At 58.1% G+C, this 11,788-nt stretch overlaps 1 protein-coding gene across 2 annotated transcripts; it reads right to left on the minus strand.

Annotated features, from left to right (window-relative positions):
- Nucleotides 1-560: 560 nt before the first annotated feature.
- SAMM50 (SAMM50 sorting and assembly machinery component) lies at nt 561-11,522 on the minus strand. Of its 2 annotated transcripts, none has more exons than XM_029079373.1 (14): nt 11,465-11,522; nt 7,747-7,857; nt 7,074-7,175; nt 6,535-6,622; nt 6,290-6,396; nt 5,859-5,989; nt 5,657-5,744; nt 5,407-5,535; nt 4,928-4,999; nt 3,952-4,109; nt 3,535-3,602; nt 2,279-2,425; nt 1,674-1,815; nt 561-749 (listed from the first exon to the last, which is right to left on the minus strand). In XM_029079373.1, the coding sequence occupies exons 1-14, from the start codon at nt 11,483-11,485 to the stop codon at nt 704-706; spliced, it is 1,410 nt and encodes a 469-aa protein (XP_028935206.1). In that variant the 5' UTR covers nt 11,486-11,522; the 3' UTR covers nt 561-703. The 2 variants fall into 2 exon arrangements, with proteins under 2 accessions (XP_028935206.1, XP_028935207.1); XM_029079374.1 differs by lacking the exon at nt 11,465-11,522 and adding an exon at nt 11,126-11,153.
- Between the last annotated feature and the right edge of the window lie 266 nt (nt 11,523-11,788).

Consider the following 11,788-nt stretch of genomic DNA (forward strand, 5'->3'; position numbering starts at 1 on the left):
CCTGAGCTGCAGGATTTGAGGAACAGCAGTTCCATGGCTGCCTCTCCCACCACTGCCTGGCTGGGGGAAGGGGAGAGGAAGGCAGGAAGCATCCACCCCCTTTGACCCACAGCCTGGCTGGCCTGGGCCCAGGGACAGCTCCTCACCCTGTGGCACCCCTGCCCATGAGCCTAGGGGAGAAGACCTTGGGACAGGGCGACCAGAATGCAAGAAAGCCATGCCTGCCCCTCCATGGAGACACCCTGCCTGGAGTCGTAAAGGCCCCCTGTCCGTTCCCCACCCTGGCGGGGCAGAGCCACTCTTCTCCAACCTGGCCGGCACTGGCCCCTCTTGACCAGCCAGATCCTGAGCTAAGTGCTTAAGGGTCTGTTTGATTGAATGGGCCTGGCTATTTCACCCCCGGTAGGTATGCCTTCTCCCGGCCTCTCCTCCTCCTCGCCGAGTCTCATGGTACGAGCCCCCGTCTCGCTGCCCGGCGCTCGGCCCAGGGGCGAACTGAACTGGTGCCGGAGGTGCAGGAGGACGGAGGCCCAGGCGCAGATCCTTCAGGAGCCCTTTGCTTTCCGGAAAGCGCAGCTCCGGAGCAGGAGTTGTCGTTTCGTTTATTAACACGGTCAAGTTTGCCGGGAAACGGTTATCCCGCCCCGTGTGTGCTGCGGGCCCGGGTGTCGGCACAGAGACCGAGACCGAGCTTTCTTCGGTGCTACAGGAACCGGATCCCGGCCCCAAACTGGACGCCGTCACACACTCTGGAACAGAGAAGGCCCACAGACGAGTCACAGGAGGCCAGCCCTTGTCGACTGGTGGGGGGCAAGGGACGGGAGCGGGACAGGGCTGCTGCTGCTGCCCTCTCCTTTTCACAGTTCCCTAGCAGGGGCCGGGCGGGCCGGGCCCAGGGGATAAGCCAAGGTCCTGAGCCCCTAACCCCAGGACACCTTTCCAAAACCCAAGGCCCCTCCACGGCCACAGCAGCTCATCCAGGTAAAAGGCCTGTCCCCTGGTGTGCCAAGGATCCCCTCTAGACTGGAAGCCCACTGTCGTGGGCAGGAAATTTTCCTGTTGTTATACTGTACTCTCCCAAGTGCTCAGTACAGTGCTTTGCACATAAGTGCTCAAAAAATACAACTAACTACAACACGTGTGCTGAGGGCAGGCCTGAGGAGTGCGTGGATGACTGTATTTTGTTCATTCATTTGTATTTGAGTGCTTACTGTTTGTAGAGCATTGTACTAAGTGCTTGGGAGAGTAGAGTAGAACAGACACATTCCCTGCCCACAACGACCTGATGTGAGTACAGCACGAGAGCACGCACTTCTGCCAAGATGCCAGGGTGACCACAGCGGTTTCTGACCCCTGGAAGCAACGGCCCACAGCCTGAGCAGTTTCCAAAACCCCAGCCATGTGGAGTGACATGACCACTGGCCAGGTCTCTCGTAGTCGACGGCCTCCCTGGGGAGGCCGCCGCCACCAGACACGGCTCGGTTCAGTCCGAGGGACGGAAGACTGCCGGAAGCTCCGGGCACTCCCCGGCTGTGGCAATTCCAAACAAAGGGACCCGGCCCAGCCCTGTGACCCGAACGCGCAGCCTTCCTTATCCCCCACTTCGGCTACAGTCCTCCGGGAGGTGGGCGGGGCTGCGGCAGGGTCCCGGATGGGGTCGCAGGGGCACACACCTGTCTCCACGCTGCACTCCCATGGGCACGCAGTAGTTGAGCTCCAAGCGGGCGATGTTCCCAAGGCGGAGAACCAGGCCGGCCCCATAGGACCAGCGGATGCATGCCGCCAGCTGGCGCAGATGAGCCTTGGGGCCCGCTCCTGGGGGAGACAGGGAGCGGCAGGTTCAGGGGGCAGCCCATCAGGCCTGGGAGCCTTGCCAAGCAGATGGGCGAGAGAAGCTGGGGCTCAAGGGAGGCCGACAGGGCCCAGGCCCAGGTGAGCAACCAGGGGCTCGAGTGTTTGCTGCTAGATCCCACTCCCCACCCCAACACCCCCAACTTCCCACACTGCTCCCCGAACAAACCGCCACAACCCCACCGCGGGCTGCCCATAGCTCCATCCTCTTGCACCGACATGATTCCACAATGCTTTTCTAGTGACCTCGTAGTCAGAAAACGCTCCCCATTAGACTGAGAGTCTCTAGAGGGCATAGCACCTTCACATTCGGTCGGGACAGCGCCGAGCCCTCAGGAGGAAGGTTCTCGGTCACCGCCACCCATTGACCGCAGTCCGACTGCGTGCCCTGGGACTTCCCCTCTTCCTCCCTCAACCCATCACTCACCATAGTTGAGGTTACAGAGGTTCCCGGCGTTGAGGAAGAAGTGTGTTCTGAACAGGTCTCCGAAGCCGCCCTGGCCGGGCCTGAAGGGCAGTGGGGTGTACAGGTGCAGGCCCCCTGCCCAGTAGGCCTCGCCACCCAGATAGTCACCTGGCAGAGACAGGGCACAGCAGGCTGGCACTGGCACAGGAAAGGCTGTCCACTCACCCCAGGCAGGGAGCAGGGAGGACACCTTTGCCAGCCATTGATCCCCCTCTCCCAGGGGAGCTCCGGGATCTGCATCTAGCCCCTTCTCAGGGCCTCCCATGCCCGGGCCAGGTGGCATGGGGGTCCTGGCCAGAGGCACCCCACCTCCCTGTCACCCTGCTTCCATCTCTCCTGGGGCCTGGGCCAGACTGGATATTTTAAGAGATGGCTATTTCCCCAGAAGTCAAGGCTACTGTTTGGGAAGTTTTGCTTTTTTTCAGAAGAGATCCATGTGTGGATTTCTTCCGACTGTGCCCTTGTCTCTTTGGATCAAGTGGCAGGGGGAGTTTCAAATAAAAGACCCCATCCCTTGCCCCAACAGCAACGCTGCCCTTGCCCAAGGTGGGAAATGCCCTGGACCCCATGGGCCCACCAGCCCTGGCTCGGGTAGAAGAGCGGCCGCCCACCCCATAGAGGGGCTGTTGCTGCCACTTCAAATCTCAAGTCCTCCACCCTGCTCGGCCCTGACAGAAATCATCGGAAAAGAGTCCATGTACCCCAACAACCAGGGATGCCACCTCTCCCGGGCCCCAGTGGTCAGCAACAACATCTCTCCCAGGTCACCAACAGCCAGCGACACCACCTCTCCTGGGCCCGACCTCACTGTGTGCAGGGAATGCGTCTGTTATTTTGTTCTGTGGAATCTCCCAAGTGCTTTAGTACAGCGCCCCTCACACCATAAATGCTCAATGCATACAACTGATTGATTGACCTTTGGGCCGGAGGGGCCGGTGTGAGGCAGGCATGCAGCAGGGCAGGCCCATCTGCCCTTGCTTGGTCTGGCAAAGCCCCACTTGGCTGTTTTTGTCATTTCGTCTTTCCTCGTGCCTGGTGCCAACCCCAACGCACGGCCACCCCCAGCCCTTGGAGCGTGAGCCCCGAGGGGAGCGGAGTGGGCCGGTGCCCAGGCACCCGGCTGGCAAGGGAGAGCCAAGCAGGTTCCTGCCGGGACTGGGGTAGGCCCAGATGCCCCCAGCCCGCAGATCTCGACGGGCTGGAGGGGGATTTCCGACCTTCGCTCTGTGGCCCGATGCTATACATGCTGAATCCACGCACGCTGGTTGGCCCTCCGAGGTAGAACCTGAAGCACAAGAGTCCGATAAGGAGAAAACTTTCAGGGATCGCTGCCACATGAGCCTCGGTCAGAGGAGGAAGAGGGAGAACAGGAATCTTAGGCCATTTTACAGATGAGGGAACTGGTCTGGAGAGGTTTAGTGATTCACCCAAGGTCAGACAGCAGGCACGTGGCAGAGCCGGAATATAAAGCCAGGCCCCCACCACCCAAGTCCAGGCATATTACATTTGGCCACGCTGCTTCACATCCCAGGCCCAGAGGGGTCACCCACACTGGATACCTGGGATATAAGACCCTACCCCGGGACTGAGGGGAGGCGCTTGGCCCCACCCCGGGGACCCAGGCCACCACTTGCCTGTCGGCGATGGACGAGGGCTTGTCTCCGATGGGCACCAGCATCCCTCCCCAGAGGGAGGCAGACACCACAGAATCCAAGAGAACACGCTTGTTCATCTGCAGCTCAAAGTCCTCCTTCAGGAAGCTGATGTCTCCACCCGTGTAACCAGCCAGCTCCTGCCGGGACCCAGGGCAGGTGTCAAGGCCCAGAACAGGCATCAAAGCCCAGAATGGGTATCAAGGATCAGAGAAGGCATCAAGGCCTGGAATGAGCCCGGAAAAGGTATCAAGGTCCAGAACCAGTGCCAGGGCTTGCAACAGGCCCAGAAGAGGCATCAAGGACCACAGCAGGCACCGGGGCCCACTTTTCTTTTTTTTAAATGGTATTTGTTAAGCGCTTACTATGTGCCAGGCACTGTTCCAAGAGCTGTAGTAGATTAGACCGTATGCCCATCAATGGGCAGGGATTGTCTCTATCTGTTGCCGAATTGTACATTCCAAGTGCTTAGTACAGGGCTCTGCACCTAGTAAGTGCTCAATAAATGCTATTGCATGAATGAATGAATACAAGATAATCAGGTTGGACACAGAACCTGTTCCTCATGGGGTTCACAGTCTTTATCCCTACTTTAGAGATGAGGTAACTGAGGCCCAGAGAAGTTAAATGACTTGCCCAAGATCACACAGCAGACAAGTGGCAGAGGAGGGATTAGAACCCAGGTCTTTCTGACTCCTGGGTCCATGCTTTAACCAGTAGGCCAAGCTGCTTCTCACCTGGAACAGGCTCCAAGGCCTAGGTCTCGCTCCCTCACTCCATGTGGGGACGGCACTGGGAACAGAGTTCCTGACGGCCTGCTTGCCCCTCTCCCATTGTGCGTGTCCTTGCTGCAGCTCCTCAGCCCCGGGACCCACCCAGCGCAGCCCAGCAACACCCACCCCCACCGGCCTGCTGCTCCCCCGACCGCTGGATGGAAGCCGAGTGTGGCCAGACTCACCTGGTTGATTTTGAGCAAGGCACCTCTGGAGGGCAGAATGGAGGAATTGCGGGAGTCGATGACCATGGCGTGCTGAAAGAGACCAGTGCTGCCGTGGCTCCCCGGCCTGCACCCCTCCCGACGGAGCCAGAGCTGGGGCCGGGATCACCCGGGGCCTCAGCCCAAGTTTGGGGAATGGAATGTGGGGACGGGGGAGGCAGCACGAACAGGGATTTTCACTTTCCTCCGGCAGCTGAGGAGACAGGGATCAGGGAGATCCAAGTCACCCTTCCTTTCCTGATCCCTGGGGGGCACAGGTCACCCCCCACTGACCCAGCTAGAGGGGCACGGTCCGGGCAGCGGATCCAGTGGGTGGGAGGGGAGTGTCCTCTCCTCCCCATGCTCAGAGGAAGGTGCCCCCCGCAAAGGCAAACACAGGATCAGCAAGGAGAGCCAGAGACCCTCGCCCACAAGGCCCCCGCCCCAGGCCGTCTCCTCACCGACAGGGACGACTTGAGCGAGTGTCCACTCTCCTCCCGGACGGCAAATGAGGCAGTCCTGGCCAGGCAGCCCAGCTCCCTCCAGACGGTCTCCCACTTCACCGTGTGGCTGGTCTTCCAGATGGGGAACTGCGTCCGGAGCGAGCCAACAGTCACTGAGGGCCGGCCCACCCCTCGCCCGGGAGCCTCTGGGGCTGCCGACCCCTCGCCCCCTGACCCCGCGGGGCCGCGAACCCCAACTGCCACTCACACTGTATTCAGCCGCCAGACCCCGATCTGTCTCCCGGAGGGAGCTCCATGGAAACTGGCCCGTCACCTTGTACAGATTCACGGAGAAGCTAGGAGGGAAAAATGGAAACCGCAATCAGCGCCCTCCCACCCTGCCGATAACTGCCCCCGGACTGCAAGCATCCTGGCTCCACCCAGTTCATTCTGACTCTCCCACTTCCTACTTGCGGTCAAAATTCCCGGGCTGCGGTCTGAAGAGCGACAAGCCGTAGGACGTCTCTTTGGTGCCGTAGGAGAACTGGAAGGTCATCTTCTCTGCCCGGCCCAGAAGGTTGGGGAACTTGAGGCCCAGGACCTGAGGGTGTTGATAAGACCCACTGCCTTTCAGGTGCCCATCCAGTGGCCTTACCCAGGCAGCAGTACCGCCCAGCAGCCGGGCAGGTGGGCGATTCTGTGCCACCTTCAGACAAGCTCCCAGAGTCCCTCCTCCCGGGGCAGCCTCAGCCTCGCAGCAGAGAACAAAGGGCATGAGGGAGGGCACTTCTGCCGTTCTGGCTTCTGGGGAGGAGGAAAGGACTGTGGACACCCCCGGTCCTCGAGTGGAGGAGACGCGGACACCCGGTTCAAAGTCGGTCGGTCCGGGCCCGGTCCTTACCATGCTGCCCTCGTTGTTGCCCACCATGGTGTTGTAGCTGCCCGTCAGCCTCCTCAGCTCTGCCACCTCAAACGTGACATCCAGACCGTTGGGGAGAGCGTCGGTTCCTGGCAGAATGGGGAGGTGGTCAGATCTGACAGCCGTCAGCCCCTGACATCAGCAGGGGGAGGGCGGAGAGGTGAGGCCTGGCCAGGGTATGCTCCAGGGGCGCAGAGGATCGCCCCCCACCTCCCACCAGGCCCTACCTTGGCATGTGTCGATCAGAACATCCACCTGCCGGAAAATCCCCAGACGGAGCAGCTTCTCTCGGGCCTCGTGAGACTTCCTCATCACCTGGGTGGGAAAGAAGCAGGCAGCATGTCTAGTGTCCACGGCTCCGGGGTAGACCCCGAGGTGAGGGGTCACCAGGGTCACCCTCGGAACGATGTGCCCGGGGACACCCCAATGAGACCCAGGGGTAAGGTTATGAGCTAGCGGCCAGACTCCCTCGGCCCTGATCATGAGGACAAAAGAAAGCGGGGAGGGCGGGGGTCCCGCCCGCCCAGACCATCGTTATTGGAGCTGTGTGGCCCACAAGAAAGAGCCCAGGGCTGGGAGGCAGGAGACGCAGATTCAAGCCCTGGCTCTGTGCTCCTGGTGATTGGGGCAAGCCGTTCAACCCCTCTGGGCCCCGGCCCCTCCACTATATTACAGGAGTCCGATCCTGGCTCTCCCCAGGTAGGCCGGGGAACCGGCCCGCTCATCACCTCCTGACCGCTCAAACCGTCCCGAGCCTGGCACTCACATCGATCAGGTTCTTGGCTTTGAAAACGTCTCCGATCTCGTACATAATGATGTCATCTTTCGTCCGTTCGAGTCCGTCGAAGTGCACGTGCTGGACCACCACCTGTGGCGGAGTGGAGGTGACTGCCGACCGGGGACTGACCGGGCCCTTCCCCGGCCCGAGCCCTACCACCGGGAGGAACCCGAAGCGGTGCGGCCTCAGAAATCTCCCTCATGCTTCCCTGGGGCCCTTCGGCCATAAAAAGCCTGATGTTTTGAAGGCTGGCGTGCCTTGCTCCGGCAGTCAGGTATATCTGTGTCTCAGGGACGGGGGAGATGGAGCCGGGGCGTGGGAAAGGTTGGGGGTGGGGTGGGGGGGGTGGTGGTGTGTGTGTGTGTGTGTGTGTGTGTGTGTTTCCCTTGGGAAGCAGTAAGGGGACTACAGGATAAAATCATACCTATGCCACCCACTCCCCCAACTGCAGCAGCCCCAGCTTCAGCTCTCCCGTGCAATGTGTGTCACCACCACCACCAACCGTAACCAGGTACCACTACCTGGCGGGTCCCCATCCCGGGCAGGCCTCCTGGCTTACTGCGGGGAGAACCGCACCTCCGGTTCTCATGGGGGTCGGGGCCGAGGCCCCGCACACCAACCCATTCATCTGCTGAACACGCTCCAGGCCACAGAGACTCACATCTTTATTTTCCAGGACTTCCTGTTTCGCTTCGGGTTCCACTTGGACGAGTTCTGCTTCTTCCCCCAGGGCGCCAAACTCGGGCCCTCTCACGGGGAGGGGCTCCAGACTCTGAAAGGCAAGAGAGTAGGGGTCGCCCAGCCCTGCATACACATGCATACAAACAAATGCACACACCCCCGCCATAACACATAAGAGTCAGGGGGCTTGACTTGCTCCAACTCACGCATTAGAAGAGTGGCGTTATCCTTGACTCCTTTCTCTCATTCAACCCACATATTCAATCCATCACTAAATCCTATCATTCCCACCTTCACATAGCTAAAATCCGCCCTTTCCTCTCTATCCAAACTGCTATCACGTTAATACAAATCACTCATCCTATTCTGCCGGGATTACTGTTTTAATGAGATGTTCATCCCCTTGATTCTATTTATTGCCATTCTTTTTGTCCGTCTCCCCGGATTAGACCGTGAGCCCGTCAAAGGGCAGGGACTGTCTCTATCCGTTACCGATTTGTACATTCCAAGCGCTTAATACAGTGCTCTGCACATAGTAAGCGCTCAATAAATACTATTGAATGAATACTGCATCAGCCTCCTTGCTGACCTCCCAGCCTCCTTTCCCCACTCCAGTCCATACCAGGATCATTCTTCTATAAAAATGTTCAGACCATGTTTCTCCACTCTTCAGGAAACTCCAGTGGTTGCCCATCCAGCGCTACACCAAACAACTCCTCGCCATTGGCTTTAAAGCACTCCATCAACTTGCCCCCACTTATCTCATCTCGTTACTCTTCTAATACAACCCATTTTACTCCTCTAATGCTAACCTTCTCACTGTGCCTCCATCTCACCTGTCTCGCCACAGACCCCTGGTCCATGTCCGGCCTCTGGCCTGGAACGCCCTCCCTTCTCAAATCCAACAGACAATTACTCTCTCCCCCGCTTCAAAGCCTTATTGAAGGCACATCACCTCCAAGAGGCCTTCCCAGATTAGGTCCCCCCTTTTCTCTTCTCCCACTCCCTTCTCTGTCACCCGGACTTGCTCCCTTTGTTCTCCCCCATTCCGGCCCCACAGCGCTTATGTACATATCTGTAATTTATTTATGCCTCCCCTCTCTAGACTGTAAGCTCACTGTGGGCAAGGAATGTGTCTGCTTATTGTTGTACTGTATTTTCCCAAGTGCTGGGTACAGTGCTCCGCACACAGTAAGTGCTCAATAAATACACTGGATGACAGAATGCATAAATGAATGCATGACAGAACCAGGCCCATTACATTGGTAGTTGACGGCAGGTAACTGTGACTACCCAACCATTCCATGTTCCTCCCTCCCCCACCCACCTCACAACCAGGGCTCCTGCTTGGCCAAAAAGTAGCAATAATAGTAATAATAATAATAATGCTGGTATTTGTTAAGCGCTTACCATGTGCCAAGCACTGTTCTAAGCGCTGGGGTAGATAAAAAGGGTAATTAGATTGTCCCACGTGGGGCTCACACTCTTCATCCCCATTTGACAGATGAGGGAACTGAGGCCCAGAGAAGTGACTTGCCCAAGGTCACCCAGCTGACAAGTGGCGGAGCAGGGATTCGAACCCACAACCTCTGACTCCCAAGCCCGGACTCTTTCCACTGAGCCACGCTGCCTCTCTAATAACAATCGTGGTAACTGTCAAGTGCTCACTATGTTCCAGGCAGTGTACTAAGCGCTGGGGTTGATATAAGCAAATTGAGTTGGACAGACACTCACGGTCTCAATCTGCAATTACAGATGAGGGAACTGAGGCACAGAAAAGTAAAGCAAAATACTTTTGAGGTAAATAGGAGGTAAAGCAAAAGCAAAGTAAAATTGTCAGCTGGGTGACTTTGGGCAGGTTGCTTAACTTCTCTGCGCCTCAGTTCCCTGAGTAGTTAGTTCAACCAACTCTCTTCCCCTCTTCAAAGCCCCACTGACAGCTCACCTCCTCCAAGAGGCCTTCCCAGATTGAGCCCCCTTTTCCCTCTGCTCCCCCTCCACCCTCTGCTCCTCCCCTCAAATAAGCCCCCTTTCCCTTTGCTCCTCCCCCTCCCTCAGCACTGTGCTCATTTGCATATATTATTTATTACCCTATTTATTTTGTTAATGAGGTGTACATCCCGATTCTATTTATCGTGATAATGTTGTCTTGCTTTTGTTTCGTTCTGTTTTGCTCTGCCGTCCGTCTCCCCCGATTAAATAAATAAAATAACTGTGGCTTTTGTGGCCAAGCACTGTTCTAAGCGCTGGGGGATACAAGGTGATCAGGTTGTCCCACGTGAGGCTCACAGTTTTAATCCCCATTTGACAGATGAAGTCACTGAGGCACAGAGAAATTAAGTGACTTGCCCAAAGTCACATAGCTGACTAGCGGCAGAGCCAGGATTAGAACCCGTGACCTCTGACTCCCAACTCTAGATGCCACGATGCCTCTCTAGACTGTGAGCCCGTCACTGGGCCGGGACGGCCTCTGTTGCCGAACTGTCCATTCCAAGCGCTTAGTACAGTGCTCTGCACATAGTAAGCGCTCAATAAATACTACTGAATGAATGAATGACTGTGAGCCCATCACTGGGCTGGGACACTCTCTGTTGCCAAACTGTCCATTCCAAGCGCTTAGTACAGTGCTCTGCACATAGAGAAGCAGCATGGCTCAGTGGAAAGAGCCCGGGCGTGGGAGTCAGAGGTAATGGGTTCGAATCCCGGATCTGCCTTGTCAGCTGTGTGACTGTGGGCAAGTCACTTCACTTCTCTGTGCCTCAGTTCCCTCATCTGCAAACTGGGGATGAAGACTGTGAGCCTCACGTGGGACAACCTGATGACTCCGTATCTCCCCCAGCGCTTAGAACAGTGCTCTGCACATAGTAAGCGCTTAACAAATACCAACATTATTATTAGTAAGCGCTCAATAAATACGGTTAAATGAATGAAATTTCCCTCATCTGGAAAATGGGGATGAAGTCTGTGCACCCCATGGGGGACAGCCTCATTTCCTTGGATCCCCCCCAGCGCTTAGAATAATAATAATGTTGGTATTTATTAAGCGCTTACTATGTGCAGAGCACTGTTCTAAGCACTGGGGTGGATACAGGGTAATCAGGTTGCCCCACGTGGGGCTCACAGTCTTAATCCCCATTTTACAGATGAGGGAACTGAGGCCCAGAGAAGTGAAGTGACTTGCCCACAGTCACACTGCTGACAAGGGGCAGAGCAGGGATTCACACCCAAGCCCGTGCTCGTTCCACTGAGCCACGCTGCATAATAATGTTGGTATTTGTTAAGCGCTTACTCTGTGCAGAGCACTGTTCTAAGCGCTGGGGGAGATCCAGGGTCATCAGGTTGTCCCCCGTGAGGCTCACCGTCTTCATCCCCATTTTCCAGATGAGGTCACTGAGGCCCAAAGAAGTGACTCGCCCACGGTCACACAGCCGACAAGGGGCAGAGCTGGGATTCGAACCCATGACCTCTGACTCCCCAGCCCGGGCTCTTCCCACTGAGCCACGCTGCTCCTCCGGACAGTGCTTGGCCCGTAGGAAGCGCTTAACCAATACCATTATTATTTATTATTATTAAAAAGGACTGGGCCAAGGTCCCAGAGCGCAGACAGGCGTCAGGATTCGAACCCACGCGTGACCTTCGGAGTGGCGGGGTCGGCGCGGCCTGGCCGAGGTGACGGAGGCGTCTCCCCCAGCCCTTACCCGGGCGTGGACGGCGCCCATGTCTGCGGCCTCGGGGCCCCCGCGGGGAGCGGGCGGCGGGCGGCGGGGAGCGAGCGGCGGGCGGCGGGGAGCAGGCGGCGGGCTGCGGGCCGCCGAGGCCCGGGCTGCGCGGCCTGTCGACGCGGCTCCGCCACCGCCCGGACAGCGCGGCCCCCCCGGGGGCGGCCATGACACCCGGGGGAGCCCCGCCCCCGCCCGCCCCGGCCCGGACGCTCATTGGCCGCCGGCGCCCGCCGGCCCGGAAGTCCCGCCCTCCGGTCCGATGCTGAGTGGCCGGAGAGCGGCGGGGCGGGGCTCGGCCGG

The sequence above is a fragment of the Ornithorhynchus anatinus genome, chromosome 14 (genome assembly GCF_004115215.2).
Source record: "Ornithorhynchus anatinus isolate Pmale09 chromosome 14, mOrnAna1.pri.v4, whole genome shotgun sequence".
NCBI lineage: Eukaryota > Metazoa > Chordata > Mammalia > Monotremata > Ornithorhynchidae > Ornithorhynchus > Ornithorhynchus anatinus.